This window comes from Neopsephotus bourkii, unplaced genomic scaffold (assembly GCF_033783945.1).
Source record: "Neopsephotus bourkii isolate Nb327-2 ecotype Australia unplaced genomic scaffold, CSIRO-AGI_Nbou_v1 NB_1615, whole genome shotgun sequence".
NCBI lineage: Eukaryota > Metazoa > Chordata > Aves > Psittaciformes > Psittacidae > Neopsephotus > Neopsephotus bourkii.
The window spans coordinates 7062171-7080282 of NW_026902090.1; the positions used below are offsets into that span (position 1 = coordinate 7062171).

At 38.6% G+C, this 18112-nt stretch overlaps 1 protein-coding gene across 3 annotated transcripts in view; it reads right to left on the reverse strand.

The window, feature by feature from the left end:
• Positions 1–18112, reverse strand: part of CCDC186 (coiled-coil domain containing 186) — a 36066-nt gene that overhangs the window by 7982 nt on the left and 9972 nt on the right. For 2 of the 3 annotated variants that reach the window (XM_061372751.1, XM_061372753.1), the window contains exons 2-12: positions 13564–14257; positions 11131–11257; positions 8651–8779; positions 7495–7707; positions 5907–6026; positions 5233–5337; positions 4825–4923; positions 3963–4049; positions 3038–3180; positions 1248–1503; positions 377–566 (exon numbers count right to left, since the gene is read on the reverse strand). In XM_061372751.1, coding sequence (XP_061228735.1) covers positions 377–566; positions 1248–1503; positions 3038–3180; positions 3963–4049; positions 4825–4923; positions 5233–5337; positions 5907–6026; positions 7495–7707; positions 8651–8779; positions 11131–11257; positions 13564–14240 — 2146 coding nt within the window. In that variant the 5' untranslated portion in view covers positions 14241–14257. The remainder of the gene's footprint in view (positions 1–376; positions 567–1247; positions 1504–3037; positions 3181–3962; positions 4050–4824; positions 4924–5232; positions 5338–5906; positions 6027–7494; positions 7708–8650; positions 8780–11130; positions 11258–13563; positions 14258–18112) is intronic. The other variant, XM_061372752.1, reaches the window with a different exon arrangement.

The window sequence follows — 18112 nt, forward strand, 5'->3', positions numbered from 1 at the left end:
TCACAGCAAGTAAGAAACTTCTAGCAACTTCTGAATGTACTCCTACACAGACTAGGATCCATATATACCCACAGTGACATTTCTGTAGTCATATATGTGATAACAAAGACCAAGCTCCACTGAAAACAAATATTTAATTTTATGTCTAAGCCAATTTCAGAAGTTGCATTTAAGACTGAAAATTGGCACTAAGTATTGTTTCCTGAACTGCAGTTTCTACTCTATAAGATTTAACTTGCTCACTCTCATTGTCTTTAGAAACAGGGAGAGCTTGATGTGCCACACTCAAACTACACAGACAGGACCCTCATCTCTACCAGACACTGTAGTGGGCTACAGAGAGAACTGACTCATTATAACCAAGAATAATTCCAACCTAGCTGAAGTTGTTTTGCAAGATCTTTCAGGTTAGCTGCATGCTTGCGCTTCTGGGTAGCCAGTTCATCTTTCAGTTCATCCACGTGGGTTTTCAGTGCTGCTAGTTCCTTCTGCTCTGAAGCCAGCTGACCCTGTAGTGTCTCAACCTCCAGCTTGCGCTGATCCTGCTCCTTCTGTAACCTGGTGGCCTGAAATAGCAGTTTTATTTTCATATACAAAGAAAAGCTCCAGCTTAACCATACAAAGCTCTAATTCTGCACTTTTCACCTCAGAATCATTCACATTTTACATTTTTATTATTTAGGCTAAAGATTACCACTGCAAATGGATATGCAACACAGTGCAACGCTGCAGGAAGACTCCTGAACTATCCTGTACTGCACAATACAGTACATCATGCAGATGTTTTTGAGGTAGTTAAGAGTCTTCCTTCTACAGATCTGCATGGCTGTAGAGAGCTGTACAGTGCAGCCACATTACACTGCGTGACACACCGAGTTTACTAAAAAATTACATTTATCTCGTAGTACAAATAGGACCTAACAAACAGTCCACAGTGATAAGTTTCTTAAGTTACATTTTGATTGTTTCAATGACAGCTGCACAAGAGAACAACTTTGTATTCCAAGACAGACAGAAAGAGAACCACAGTAACACCCCCTCATTCCAGTGCAGCATGCCTCAGGACTTCTTTTCCCTTAGGAACACAAGGTGTTCACATCCCACTGCTATTATTAAATCCAACTGGCAAACTCGGTGAGTAACTGTGGTCAGGTAAGTAAAGACACAAGGTGGAACGCATGTGCCATCGCTTTTATCAGTATCAGACATCTTATTAGTGCAAAAACCAAGCTGCATGCTGTACTCACCAGATCATCTTTAGTCTGTTGAACACATTCCAGCTGATTCTGCAGCTCTCTTTCACTGTAAGAAAGCTTATCCACCTGGCTCTGCAAGGAATTGTTTTCAGACTGAAGCTGTGCATTCTTACTGGTTAATTTTTCAGTGAATATCAATAGCTCAGATTCTCTTTTCCGACTACCTTCAATGTCCTTCTGAAGATCAGCAATCAGAGAATTGAAACCATCTACTTCCTCCTTTAAAGCACTGATTTCTTGTTCATCTCTGTCAAAACAATTGTGTCTCATTAGGGACAACCCGAGCTTAAGGATACAAAACTTTACTGAAATAAAAGCATTTAGGTCAAGACCAAATAAGGCAGAGAAATAATTAATGATGCTGGGCCATCTGTTAGTCACTGGATCGTTCTAAATGCCAAGGGAGTTTGAAGATTCCATTTCATGACATATGACAGATATCTGTATCCCACAGAACAATGTGTAGTCATTTGCCTCCTCAAGGAGGACAGTTTCTCTGTATTTCACTTCATAAGCTTCAGTACAGGGTATAAGCAAAACCTTCAAAACAACATCATGTAGGTAAAAGGAATGTCTGCAAACCCAAAGGTAGTCATTCCGTAAGAGGACTTGTCTTTAAGAGATGGGGAAATACTCCAGCTTTGTGCTTCTCCAGGACAGCAGTACAGTGACTTCAAGCATCCTTTTCCAAACAGTGCAGCTCTATTCAAAGGACTGTCTCACTCCACTATCCCTCTACAAAACAGTTCTTGTTTCTACTGAAGCACTCCCATTAGGAGACACTTTATCTACCGCTTGCAATCCATCTGAGAAAGAACTGTAACTGAAGATGTAGCCTATCTTTCAGTGAGTGAAATTAATTTCAAAATTAAACAGCTGTTAAAGTTACAGACTAAAAATTTCCTCATCCCATTTGCTCTTACAGTATTATTTCATTACTTGTTCAATCATAGGATTTCCTACACCATTCTAAAACCTTATCTTCCAACAGCAGCAGAAAAACCCCTCACTTCTCTCACAGGGACTGTGTATATTCAAATTTAAATCTCACATCAACATGTTTCTTCAAGAGAGGTGAGGCTCAGGCAATCCCAACCATTAATAATTCTGAAAATGAACTGTAATTTAGCAAAACTAAGTAACTGAATTCTGCTAGAACTCTACTGCTGCAAGTTATATGCTTCCAGCTACAAGAACAAGGAGTTTGTGTGGTTAATGACAGAACTCAGCTAGCATTGGACTACCAAAGGATGACATTAAATGTACTGCACCCTGACTTCAGGATTTTTTTAGGCTAATTCTACATTTCGGAAGACTTAACACTGAACAACTACAGCACTGATTTATTTCAGCCATTTATGTTGCAAAATAGCAAATACATAAAATTATTTTTGTGAAATACTTTCACTCATCCACCACAATTTTGAAGCAATTTATCTTTCCAGTTTAGCTGCTTTTTCCCAGTCTTTTAGTAAACCAAGCACTGGGTAAACACCTGGAAGACTTAACTTCCCATAGAGTATGCCAGAAAGCAAGCACTTAATGTAATAAAGACGGACTTTAAATTAGATTTATTAGTCTTAATCCTCTTGTCTAATAAAGAGGCTGCCAAGGTTATCTCCAGTATTAACAATATTGATTTAGATTAAAAAAAACACTTACATTAGAACAGGGATTCTTCAAATCAAAGATCAAATCAAAGCATCAATAATTTCAGTAACAAAAAGCTTTCCATATCCCAGATAGTCTTTTAAGCCATTCCCCAAAGTGCACAGCTGTACCTCTGATGCTGATCCTGCAGCCGATCCACAGTTCTCACTCTGTCCAGCAAATTCTGAATTTCACTTTTCTGTCTATTAATGATTTCTTTATACTTGGATAACTCATCTTCTGTTCTTAAGCGCTCATCCTCCAGACACTTTACCTAAATAGAAGAAAAAAATAACAATAAATCAGAAGCTATTTATTCTCCCAAACTTCAGAACTGAATCATTCTGATCAAATGTCTAAATTGTTATACAAAGCTCCTGTGTCATTTTTGGTGGCGCTAAGCCAAGCTTAGAACATTTTAGAAGTATTTTTTATTAAAGTAGACAAAAGAAGAAAAAGGAAAAAGATAATCAAATTAAACAAGTGTCATTAACATTCATTTTGTAAAGACCCTCAAACTCAGTCTAATGGACAAGGATGCAAAGACATAATTTTTCCCCAGTTACCAGACCAACCCCATATTATGTCTTCATCCTTTTTTCTAAGATCTTTTTGAGCCAAATCCCTGCTGTGGATAGAGGGACTGGCACACTAGTCTATCGAATGTTTGGAAGTTATGGATAGCACATACTCCTTACCAGAGGACATGTACTCTACAGAACTGACTTCACAGGTGGGAAGAGTTTACAAGTATTGTTTTCTTTCTCCAAAGTTACTAAATTTACTAGATGTCTACAAAAATGTTTCTCCCCACTTTTCAGTCAACAAGATATACACCACGAAACAACACTTTGTACTATGGATCAATTGAAATGCCCTGAGAAAGGCTACCCAGAGTCAACAGTTACATACTACTACTAGTCCCAAGTCAACCAGCCTATTCACACCATTTATTCCAAAAGAAGTAAAATACAATTAACAGATTGAATACAGTCTTGTTACAAAACCCGACACTATGCCTTTAGCCCCACTGCAACCCAGCACAGCACACATTACCTTTGTTCTCAGCGTTCGAAGCTCATCCATGCCTTCTTTAAATGTTCTCTTCAAGTCTTCCAGTTCTTTTATTTTAGCATGATGCACCTTTTTAAAGAGTGAGAAGCTCCTTGAGAAATCTAAATGGACAGTGACATCTCAAAAATATCCAGGCCAATGCAGGCCAGAACAGCTGAAAGGCCTTGAGGCAGAACAGGTACCCTAAAGGTTTGTTTCACTTATTCAAAAAGCAAAGCCTAAAAGCTTCTTTATTCTCAAAAGAAATGAGAACAAAAGTGAGATTACAGACTCTGGTTTTAGGTGTACAAATCTATCCCACATCAGCACCCAAGGAAAGGTCTAGGCAAAATGGCACTTGGTTAACTCTGAAGACAGCATATGCACATCTGAGCTGTGAGCAGGTACTAAATCATTAGAGAATTCAGCTTCTGGACTAGCAAATTTCTACACAGAACAAAGGCTGTCTCTCTTTGCCACACAGCTTGGTCAAATACCAGTCGGAGAAAGGCCTGCCTGTCATCTGAATTTGTACTCTAAATTACTGCAACACTCGTGTTTATAAATCAAAGTGCACTTATTTCATCCTCAGCATATCATACATTTTCTATAACGTCATTTTTAATAAGTGAATCCAAGGTAATTGAAAAAATCCTCCAAAAAGCAGAGCCGGAGGCAAGCACTTAGGATATAAGTGTAGTATAGGATGTAGTGTAAGGCCAAAAATTGTAAGCATCTTTTAAGATTTAATTTATTAATTTATTTTTAATTTAAAGATTTTTCATTTAAAGATCTTCAACATTAAAAATTCATGGCATTCTTAACTACTAAGTTGCCAACTTGTCTCCCCACACCACATACTTACCTCCAGGTGATCAGACTTCTCCTGAATTTGTTTCTCTAGTTCTCCTCTAGTTACTCGGAGTTTTGCATCCAATTCATTTGACTTAATTTCTTCTGACTCCTAAAATATGTAAGCAGAGTTTGCGAGTTTCACATTCCCCTTTCTAGTTTTCTGAGCATATACACAGCTTTTCACATCACATATAAGAATGCGAATGTGCCAAGCAAGACCCCCACATTGCAGGTCAATCAAGAGAACCATTCTCCCTTTTATTTAACAACTTTCCAAGTAAAGGAACCAGTAACTAGTCATCTCAGCTTTTTAGCTTACACGAGGTAATTCTTCCCTGCTACAGCTTAAGATAAAAAGGGAAGAATAAAGAAGACTCATGCTAAACACTAATTTCACCTCCTAAGAACACATGCCCACCTGATAAGTTTTTATCATTTCTTGACAGTTTTTCCTGATCTGGTCTGCTTCCTCTTTTGCTTCAGTTAATTTTGTCATTGCATCTTTGAGACGTTCTTTGGTTTCCTATAAAAACAGTAGAAAATAATGGGTTAAACCTATTTATCTACCTTTATCTGGGAAAAGCATTTCTCATAATACAAGCTTCCTATTTCAGTCAGGAAAGAATTAACAAAATAACAATAAAAAAAACCCATCTGGCATTATTTTTCATCTTGCCTCCATTCAACTATTATTTCATGCAATTTTGTTTGTTCCAACACTGAAAGCACAACAAAAGCATCTCCTGGTTATGTGCCATGAACATTTTCAGATGACAGATTTAACATCACATAAAAACTAAGCTGACGGTTAATTAACGAAACACAAAAAACAACAAAACCACCTCCAAATTAAAAGTTCATCACCAGATTAAACACAATTCCCCCACGCATCCTCCTCTCACCTCTTTTCAACATTTCCATCTCAGTACCAGTATCTTTAAAAGCACTGTTCTGGCTTTTGCTGCGGGCATTCAAATTCAACAAAACCCACTTCAAAAACAGATTTTAGTAATAGACACAAAGTAAACAGTATTGCAACTACACTCCTCTGACTACATTTTCTCGTCACGGTATCAGCACCACTTCACTGACCTTGTGTGAATCCATTTCTGTTTTCAATTTGTTCTGAGCCCATTTGACTTTGATAACGTGCGAATTTATTTCTTCTTTCAATTTTTCTATTTCTCTGTTGAGTCGAGTGGCTTCACCATCCTATGAAAATGTCATGGATTTTATTTTAGGTATTAAATCATCCAGTGCTCCTACAACAAGACTCCTGTCAAGTGTCAAATGCAGGGTTTTATTTTTCTTTACTGTCTGGATTTTACAAAAGCAGTCAATAATGCTTTAGTCAGTAATACACTGGAAAAAAGCCCATTAGCGTTCTGGTTTGAATAACAAGGTGAAACTGCATATATTCAGTGTATATATCAATGTTACATATTTGTTTTAAAAGTCAAAGCATGGCATAGTGTTCCAATCTAAAATAAGTATCTCCTGTGTAAGCTGCACGGCCCTATTTTTGTTCTTTTTTGGTAAAAGGATGAGGAAACACAGATGTGAAGTGGTAAAATCATGTATTATACAAAGCTACAGAAAAATAATAGTGGCACTAATGGAATGGTAATACCAACTACAGAGGTGCAGACTAGTGTGAGCACCCAGCGTGAGCAAAATGTACCTGGTAGAGTGGAACAGATCCCTGCCCGTGGCAGGGATTGGAACTAGATGAGTTTTAAGGTCCTTTCCAACCCAAACCATTCTATGTTTCTATGATATGCAAGCCAAATCGCTAACCTGTGCCAAGAAGGATGTAAACACATGCATACTGCTAGTGTAACCTTTTCCACCAACATCCGTAAACCAGTGCATCAAATCAAACTTCCATTCTGTGTTTCTGAAGCAACAGGCTCATCATACCAAAGAAGTTTAAAGCAGCACCATATGAGGGCAGCACAAGTCCTATAAGGCTTTAGTGTAATCCTCAGGAGACAAGAGAGCACATTAAGTTTTGTTTAGAAAACCTGGACTCACACTCCTGCTTCCTGGTCATGTGAGACAGGATGCTGTGGTGAATTTTTGTTTTGGAAACATTAACTTTTAGAATTAAGATATATTTTTCTGACCCTTCTGTGGAAACTGCTCAGAAGAGGGCCAAAACAAAGTTTTGAGCCTTACTACCCGTTTTCGGGTCTTTCACATGAAATAGAATTATGAAGCAGAACAAAAGAAGACCTGGAAAATTTAAGAAGCTGGTGGAAATCTCTTACCAGCTTCTAAAAAAACAATGGTAGATTATCTGAATTGGGCCTGAAAAATCCTATTACTTTATTACTACTTTATAGTAGCACAGAAAATAGAGAGCAAAACCACACAAAAATAGCAAGGGACTGCAAGAATTTAATGCCATTACAGTCTTAAAATAAATTCAAACAAGCTAGAAATTCCCTCAAAATCCAAAGCCCTGGTGCTTCACAAATAATATTCCAGGAAATAGGAAAAGGAACTTCAAAAAGGCCAAGAGAACTCAGTAACTTCCCCTCCTTCCCTTGGAGGAAAGGGGTTTTTCACAGTAGTACAGCCAAACTGAAAGAAAAGAGGTTTCTTCCACGAACAGCAAACAAGTGATAAGCTTGTTCTGATAGTGCTTTTAATCATTCATTCAAGTCACACAGAGTACCTTTGCTTCATAGAGCTGGTGCAACCTTCCTTTTTCCTGAGAAAGCTGTTTGATTTTATTAGTATGCTTTTCTATCTCTTTGTTTGCATCTCTCACTCTTCTCTCGAGTGTCTCCTTTTCCTTTCGGAGATCAAGCGACTCCTTCTCCCCTCGGACGTATTTCATCACCATTGTTTCTTTCTCATGGCGTGCTTCTTCACACTTCTTGTTTGCCTTAAAAATATGAAAACAGAAGGAATCATTCCTGTATTTCATAATTAGCTTTTATAGGACACTACCGGATATTTTCAGTATCACAGTACAGTATCAGAGTAGGAGTCAAAAGGTCCAGCTTTACAAAGACTAACGTTATATCCCACTTAAGTACTGCAATTACTCATACTTCTAACAGTAAATCTGTATCTAAGCAGCTGCAGCTTCACAGCCAAACTTCTCAAATGAGATATCAATACATTAGTAATTTGGAATATCATTTGGTGTTTCAGAAGGAAACAAGGGTATTTGGTAAGATTCAGTAACAAAATAATTTTGCAAATACCCAGTGCCAGGCCTCTGCCTTCCCTCACCCACATGCCAACTGCACAATCAATATACAGTGTCTTATTTCTGCAGATTCCCCTCACCCCACACCTAACAAATTCTGCTTCAAATTAAAAATAGTGAAAAATAAAAAAAAAAATCAAACATAGCTTTAGAATTCACACAACAGAGAAAACACTTGGCATAATATGATATTAAGAAGTGAAAAAAAATAATCTGTTTTCAGTAATACAAAACAGAAGCTTTGTGCCGGAGCTGAGGAAAATACTAATTTCATGATATCCTGACTGAAAAAAGCCACTGCCAGCCTTTTTTAACCTCCTTCTGAAGAAGGATCAGCTTACAGGCAAGAAAAATGAGATTGCCTCAAGAGCCCAATTCCATACAGATAAATATACACATTAAAAACACTTATCAGGCACCCTAAAATGTTAACAGCTATTTAGAAATTCACTGATGACACTTATCAAAAAATCATACATAACTTCATGCTGGTAGCTCCCATTTTGGAACATCCTGCCTTACCCAGTTATCTAACAACTGAGGCTACGTATTTCCTACCAGAACCAAGGTTGTTCATAAGATGATTTCAACAATTAAAGGTTTTCCATATTACCTGTTCCATTCGAAAGGCCATCTCCTTATGCAACTGCTGAATAGCATTTTTGGCTGCTGCATCTTGAGTTACAAGTTTGTCTTTACTAGCTTTCAATTCTTTATTAAGCTCTTCCATTCTTGCTTCCAGCTAAAAGACATCATATAATTATAGGGAAAATAAGACTTTGTGTTTCATACAGGCAAGAAAATTTCACACACCATTAGAAGCTTCAACAGATATTTACATCTATTTTACACTTGCCAAGCTGCAACTATCCATATTGACACCTAGCCTTGCATTACAGTATAAGCGTGAAAGATATCTATTCTCATCTTCAGCACGACTGAAGATGCATCAAGTCAAGTAAAACATGAGGCACAGTAATTTACAACACAAAAAGTTAAATTGACAGGAAAATGCTGAGATGCCAGAGTAGAGCTGGCTGCTCTCTGAAGCTGCCTCACCTTCCACACCCTTTTGTTGCTATCCCTGTGCCGTATCCTCCACCATGCCAGCAAAGCAGTCATGCATCCAAACTGAACTGGGAATTAAATCATTGAAAAGTAACTCGGCACATAGAGAGGTGCTTAGTCATTGTGCTGGCACATTTTTAACACCTAGTGAAGCAAGTCAGAGCCCTGATCCAGCTGAAGAATAATTACCAGTGTTCAACTGGAACACGTCCAGTGCGTGTTCACTGCACAGCTAGGCAAGTCCAGTACAAGCAGCAGCAGCCCAAGAGCAAGTTGTGAATACATAAGCTGTAATACTGTCCAAAGGCTGTTCAAATTGTGCCTTAATGACTATCTGCTTGTTCCAGGGGAAAGCCAAGTCACCACAGTTAAGCTGGCTTGGTTTTGGGGGTACATGAGGTGTAAGAAGCACAGGGTCAGTATCTTACATTTTTGGGCTACTCTGAACTGCTGGAGGAATAAAAGGAAGCAAAACCTCAAATGCTTCTGTTACCACATAATAAATTGATCACTCCCTGTTCAGCTCTGCAAATGAATCACTGCCCATACCAAAAGGTTTACGTGTACAAGCATGTCTTCATGATTTGCTTACGCCTGTGAGTGCAGCCAAGCTTTCATTGACTTGAAAGCCAGCAGAACACACTAATCCACAAATTGTAACAATAAAACTCACCACAAATGAAGAAACTTCAAGTGTTTCACTATGAAGTCTCTTACAATTCCAGGTGCTACCCAACTACAGTATAAAAAGTATTATCCAAACTGGTATTTTCTGATATCACTTTCAAGCATGTAATACCACAAATCCTACCATCCTACTTATCCAATCAGAAAGCAAAGCAAACTCCCTTACAATTTGTTTTTCCCCCCCAGAATGGGATAAAGCAATTGTTGCATGATACAACACTATATGACTTCACGAAGCTATCATGGAAACACAGACAAGAGAGAATGAGTAAGCTTCTCATATTGATTTATATTCAGGCATATGCAATTCCAGCTTGCAGCTTAAAAACAAGACTTTTCAATTCCATTTTCAATCACATCATGGATTTTTAAGATTCTTTAAGAAAAGACAGACTAAGCTTTTACATACATGAACATTCCTCTGCAGCACCATTAGTCCAATATACTGCTTTGGGAACAGATTTCTGTGCAATGCAGACACTAACAGAGAAACCTGACAACTAGGGTAGTATCAGCAGTACTTTGACAAATTAGTATTCTAAATGTTCCCTCCTGGCAGATTCCTAAGCTGTAATCAGTGTACGAAGATGGGCAACCAACTGGAGGAACATTAGCATATAACTTTCTATCAAACAAGCAAAGACACCTGATATGATACCTTTCTTCCCATACTAATACCAGCCTACACCAATGCACACTCTATGTTCCTCTTTGGCTTGTCATGGTTCTAACAATTTACTAGGGAAATGCTTGTGTACAGTAACTGAAAATACCAAAATAACATGCAAAGACCACAGTTAATATGCTCTACTCTTTATACACTTTCCACATATTGTTAACTGCTGTAACTACACCTCCAGCCACTTCTATTAGCAGATATAGCAGTTAACAGAAGATAAAGATGACAAATTAAGACCTCCTTTAAGCCTACATACAAGAAATAAATCATCCCATCTGGATGGAAGACTGAATGCATCATTCCCTATAAAATGACACAGCCTTCAACATACACTTTCTCCAGCAGGAAGCCAAGGTACACAAGACTCACCTTCAAGGGCAACCCATGAAATGGGAACTCTTTGGACTTGAAGAGAGACTTCCAGAAACAGAGCATTTAAGTGATGTGAATGTAGAAAGTCAATTTATCCAAAGATACTATCTGCTTTTAGCCAATATTTCTTGGAATGGAAGAACAGATTTATCCCCTTAAGTTTAGCATAATAAGCACAGGCATTCTCTCCTTCTCTATGCTACCAAGGATGTCTTGTCACTATTGCCACTGTTTAACACTGTATACAAGTCCTACACTAAACAGCGCTTCTGGTTTATTATCTGTACCTGTTTAATAATGTTGAGGTGCTGCTTTTCTGTTTCTGTTCGTTTTTTCAATTCATCTTTTAAGTTCTCCTTTTCTGAGCAGATTTCTAAAATAAGTTCTTGATGTTTTTTGTTTTCTTTAATCAATCTGTAAAGAAAAACAAATAAAACCAGGTACATCATTACTGGAGGGCAGGGGGGGTTGGCTGGGTTTAGTTTTTAGATTTTGCTCTTTCATCTGCAAATTCTATTGGGAGTCACAGCCAGAAATACTAGTGAAATCCAGGACAGCCTTACAAAACCAAATCAGAACTACATTGTGCCTGTAACAATTCCAAAGCAGCATCTTCTTTGTGAGGAAACTGCTTGTTTCCAGCATTTTGAGATTGCATGGCACATGATAACATAAGACATTTGGCACCTCTATGCAGCTACAGAACTGCAAATGTTAATAACTTTCAGGTAGTCACTCTGGACAGTCAGATGTCTGGAAACACAGATATTGTATTCATTTAATGGATTGCTCAGAACAGCCATTGAAGTTCACAACGCAGTAAGAGGCACAACCCTGATTTTTCCAGTACTAGTAAGTATGTAACTACTACAATAGCACACATGCTCATGCTCCTTATAAAGTTCTATTTTATTCAGCAGTAGTATGTTCCTTTGCAGTTGAGCTGTCTAGAGCCTGAGCTGAAGCTGACATATTTAGTCTGACCTAGCACTGCAGTAAAAGATAGCTACACCCAAAACTCAGAAGTTATGTCAGACTGCTGAATAAAAAGAGTCTCAAATATATTTAGATGTTTGAAGATACAGCTAGATGATGGATATTTTAGGCCACTAACTGCATGAATTTGTGGGAAGCATGCATTTACCTGAACAAGATATTTAAATATCCCTTTACACATACACTTCAATCTCTAGCTCACCTCCTTTGAAAAAACTCACTGAAGAAATTAGTCTACTGAATTACAACAAGGAATTCAAAACCATCAGTGCAGGAAAGCTAAGAACTTCTGATCTGGTTTTTCATCTATTAATGAATATTCCAGGACTGCAAATTCTTCATTCACACAATTGCTGCTCAGCTATATATCCTAGATCTGACCACTGGGCTACTTCCAGAGCAATGCAACAAGCAATTCTGCTAATCATGAACTAAGGGACAAAATCAACCCAACCCAGAATGCCCTTTGGACCAAACATAAAATGTTCCACAGCAGTTTTACCACTCTTGAGGTGAGTCCCCAAGAGTCAAAGGGGGGCAGCTGGCAAAAAGAGAAACCAAAGATACGTTTATATGTAAAACTGTCTGTAGGTATACATAATACACGCATGTCTTTAAGAAAGTAACTGGCCAACACCACTGACCTGCCTTTGAGTTTACTGTAAACAATTAAAACCCAGATAACTTCTAAATTTATGATCTCCTGGAATTACAACCATCTACACACCCACCACTTCAGATTCCCACTCCTCCTCCTCTGTAATTACTGAATGTTTAACTAGGTACTCCCAAGCTTTCTTGTCATCAACTTTCCTCTCACATTTATGATTGCTGTCAGAGGTTAACTGCTGAGGTGCTTTTCTACTGGACATCTCTCTCTCTGCCCAGTTTCCCTCCCAAACCAGGGTATCAGAGTGTCTTATATGAAGAGCAGGACACTCATTTGCAGCTCTGAAAGCAGGAATAAATTTGAAGTGAGAGACTACATTTTGCTAGAAAAAAAAAAAACATTTCTAAAGGGGTAACAGAATATGAAACACCATGTGAGTAATGAAGAAATCAAACAGTGAACTGTCTTTCATATAAATATTTTTATGTAGTATACTGCCTGGTAGAACCATTGAGCCCAGCTTATCACAGCAAATTTTATCAGCCATGCATTTCAAAGGTTCTCCCATAAAATGTGGTAAGACAGTAGTTCATCTGTGTACAACATTTCCAACTCAGAGATTAGCTCTGAACTGCTTAGCAACTTTGCTGTATCATAGCAGGAGACTGGATACTAATTGAAAAAGAAACAAGCAATTTCACACTCAAAAAAAATATACATTGTGAGAGCTAGTAATTATGAAGATTAATTTCTCCAAAGATGTACATGGATTGAATGAATCCTAGACTATTTTTATATAGCCCTTACTTTTACAGTATGAGTGGTTCCAGACATTGGCAGGCTATTCAACTCAACAGTTGGCTATTCAGTCCCTGCCAAATTCCACAGTAATTCAGAGATCTAAGCACACATTTGTATTTACAAGCACATGCCACAAGTAGAAATAATTCCTCACTTAAAGAACATAATTAAAAACGCTCATTAACTGTCCTTGTAACAACTCACAAGAGACTACTTGGTTCACACCAGGATGTTGTACGCAGCTGCACACAACATGCAACCGAAACTGTTCAGTACATGACTCCAATTGTGATGAGCATGTTCAAATACTCACTTTTTTATAGTCTGTTCCTGCTCCAGGTATTTCTCTTGCACACACTTTTCAAACACAGCCAAGGCATGTTCACCCTTCCGCACACCATTGGGGGATTTTCGCTCCTTCGGAAGATCTGTAGATAAGAGTTCAGACTCTATTTCCTTCAGCAAATCCTCCTGTGAGGAAGTCTGATGGATTGTGGAAATAAGCTTCTTTGTGCAGTCTGTGTCGTAGGGACTTTCGGAATAGATTTTATCGCTTGAGTTTTTCATAAAGTCAGACTCCTCCCTTAGCTCCTGTAATATTTCCATCAATGACTGTTCCGTCTGGTTAGTTTTGGGATCTTGCCGTTCAAATCCTTCACTAGATAAATGTTCTGGCTCTGTGGAGCCTTCTACCTTTCTATCAGAGCATGTATTCACACAGCAGTCTGCCCCTCCACACTGCTGCTCCAGTCTTTCTGCCAGGGCCCCACTGCTGCTCATGCCAACAGCTGCTGAATCATGGTCCAAGGGCAACAACCTGGGTTCCCCTTCCAATAAACCAGCATCAGCTCCAGTATAACTGATGCTTGAGCAGTCCTTCATTCCAGGTCTTTCATCAGTCTTCTCATTACCTGGGGATGCCGAAGAGGCATTAACTGAGACACTGACTGGCTCCAGCACACTTTGAATTTCTGGTAGATGTCCCTCCATCTTTTTCCTTTGGAAATCTAGAAGTAAAATTCACATTACACAACATATTATACTCAAAATCACAATGAAAACAGGCTGAGGGGAAAGAAAGGCTATTGGAAAGCAAAACTGAAAGGGCAAAACTATTCAGATACTTAAGTGTTATGCAGAGCTTGTTGATCTTCCAGCCTGACTTACAAGTAAACGCTCCAATGCAAGTTTTTCTAAGAGGAGGTGAGAAATCAAGGATAGCAAATGGGAAGTAATGAGATAGCAAATGCCAAGACAACAAGAAAGCAGCAGAGCTTTTTAAAATTAAATCAACAAAAATTCCACAAAATCATTTCTGAAAAACACTTCAACATAAAATAACAAAAAATATGCAAGACTCTAGAGTCTTAGAACTTTCATTTTCCTATATATGATTTGAAAGCACCAACATGTCACGACTTACTCATTTTTACAACAGTGCGACTCCCTCATCCAGCCAGAACATTCAACTTCCTTACTGTCACATCCTCGCTCACCACCCATACAGAAAAATGTATCTGTACCCAGGAACCTAAAGGAAGGGGCTGGGGGAGGATGGGGGTGAGATTCTCTTTTCCCATCTGCTTTCAAGCAACCAAAAATCCCCTTGTGGAAAAGCACAGATGGTCTGCAGCAGATCTGCAGAGCAGACACCGGAGGACTTGAAAAGCTATGTAGAAAGTGTTCTATTAGGAGGACATCATACTGAGATCCAAATAGCCAGAACTCTTATGAAAGAGCCTGGGTAGAATGCTCTATCTTTGTTTTCAGGAGTCCCAGATGGTCAGGTGTCTGCAAAGACCGCTGGCATTTTTAGAAAGCACATGAAACCCTTATATCATTTCAATTAGGAGAAATTCACCACAGCAGCAGTAACTTTTACACGCAATCCTATCCCCCAATACTGGATAAATTAGTCTAAAAAACAAGGCAAATTTCTCATTTATAAATTCAACAACCACCTCAAAGCCATCTTGCAACACCAAGCTTGTTCTCATACTTGCTTTCTCTTATGCAGTCCTGTAGCCTGAGTCATACAGCTACAAGCTCCAGGCCCTGCACTTTGACTCAGCCTGAAAACAAACCCTTTGTGCTGCTTGGCTCCTCTCCTCCCAAGTCCTGCCTAATTAACCACCATGTAGTACTGAGGCTTACACTGGTAAAACAGAGGATATGTGAATCCTGTTAGGACTGTGACTAATTGCTACCATTATCACCTTTCAATATTGGGTATAAAAATCAGGTAATCAAAAAAGCAGTAGCCTCATCCCTGCCCAACCTCTGCAATTCTTCACTCCCATGTGATAAAATCAGACACATGAACTTCCATATTGGTCGTTACACCTAAAAAGTCGAGTCAGCAAACTAGATGGGATTTCATATGAAAAGCAACAGGTGAAAAATACAGCCCTGTTAAGACAGTACATTGGAAAGAATACCAAGTTTTCATTTTAATGTGCTTCTTTCTTCTGTAAATAATACTGTGAATTGGTGTTAGAAAGATTAATCTCTGTGGAAGCAGAAATACAATTATTTGCATAACTCAATTAGTCACAGAGCAATAAAATGCCACTAACTGCATATCATCTTACACTTAATATCAATCATAAGCATAGGGTTTGTATCAAATGCATAGGAAATTTGAACAGTGACTATACAAATCAGTTAAAGCATGAAAAAGGAATTATGATGATTCAGTGTTCCCTGAAAACCTACTCTAATTTTCAATCATACACGGAATACAATTTACCACATTAATTTCCCAGTCTTTCCAACGCTAATGCACTGGATTTTGGATGTATCTGCCCAAATCTATCCAAGTCAGTTCATGGCCAACACAGATCTTCTCATCCCCCACTGCCACTGAATAGTTCTCATGTACTAATTACTAACTTATTTTCACATCAGAAAAATCCAAAGGAATCATGTGAGGCAACTGTCAATGCAAGTTCATCTTGATATTCAAATGTCTCTGGTATACTCAGTTTGCTACGCCTACCTCAGATAACTGAATATAGCAAATACCTCCTTCTTAAGGCAAGAGACAGAAAACTACAGCAAGAATATTAAAGGCTTTTTGTAAGCAAAAGGTTTTGTGTGGCAATAGCTTAGAAGGATCAATACTGCTGGCCTAGCAGTACCTGGCTGAAATGAAACATGCTAATACTTGACAGTTTTTTGTATCAAACACACAAATACAGCAAGTCCCAGATATGTGGATACCAGATACATATTTGATGGCAGCTCCATGTCTTTCCAGGCTTAATATCTATCTTTCATTATTCTAACCATTCTTCTCTTCCAAAATCAGGGAAGTGCTAAACTTATGGTATCATTCTCTTACAAAATACTGCATTAAGAAAACAAAATAGCTTAGTGTCTTTTATGTCTCCAGAAGGTGTCAAAAACAATAGAAAAGGCAAATAGTAACTCAAGCAGATGAGCTGTTTTATGAGATGATGTTTATTCATCAGCCAAGCACCCAGTATGATGAGTAACAGCAAAATGCCAGGGGAACACTGGTGACCTTCTACCCTTAACCACTTGCTCTTCTCTTTCCTCAGGTTGATCATCAAACCATGGCAGAAGTGTCTTGCTCCTCAGTGCCCTCCAAGTGAGGAGTGTCTCACCCTCACAGTACACGTGTCATAGGAGAACGGAATCACTACCATGTCAATTTAAACCCAGAACAGGAACTTTGAGATTAGCCCAGCCCAAGCCTGCCTGCATACCTCAAATAGCCATTCATCTTGTGAGACTGCCATACAGCCAGCCTAGCATGTGGAAAACTTTCTGTCACTGCCTTGTGACACTTTCTGCTGCTGTGACAGGACTCAGCACTCACACAACTGGTCTGACCAGTCCTCCTTTTCCTCTGTTTTATAGCTCACCATTAGTTTGACACTAATACACCTTCCCCATGTTCCTGCGCTATTCTAAAGCTAAGGAAACAGCCTCCTTGTGGGTTCCCCATGATGAATTAACGCAAAGCAAGTGGAAATGCATCACTTTAAAACCTGGTGATGTGAGTAGCAGAGAATGAGGAACAGGAACACAGCTCAGCCAAACTTCATTTACAGCAGCAACAGGGCCACATGTACTGTTTGCACAAGTAAACAAAACAGCTCTCTGCATATATACACCAGAATACAGACAAGTTGCACCCTTCAAAACCAAACCTTTGCCTTTTTTAAAGAGGCACCGTTTTTCCATCATAAATGTGTTCTCCAAAGCAGCAAGGAGCATACATGCTTTACCTCATTGTCTCATGGTACTTACAAAAATTAAACCTGCATCAGCCCATCTGATGCTCATTTTAAATATTACATTAGTACCTGGAGTAGTTAAACTGCAGCCACAGGACACACAGCATTAAAGGTGAATACTGGCAAGGGTTGCAACTACTTCTCATACTACTGTAACTGAGATGTGCTTATCTGCTAAACTGCTGATAGCGCAACTGACTTAAAAGCAAGCAGCAGAGATCCTGCCAGTACAGAGAGGGGACAACGCACCATCTTTTTATGGCAGAAATGTCTCACAGGTATGTAAGGGAAAGTAAAGACTCAGGAAATAGTGGGATTTTTTATTCACTTGCTTTCTTACACAATAGAAACATCTTCTTATTAACTGCTAACCAAATGGGAAAGATAACAAACATGACAACCATTCATTTAAGCTCTTCAGTGAAGTATGTGATACAATAGGTATTGATTATCTTGGGAGAACACTGAAACCCTTGCTACATGATCCTGAAACATGCCGTAAAAAAAGGAAACAGTATTTCTTAAGGAATATTTCTTCTAGCTACCTCCAGTAGCAGTCATCCTTAGTGCTTGTTCACTGGAAAAACTCTTTATTTT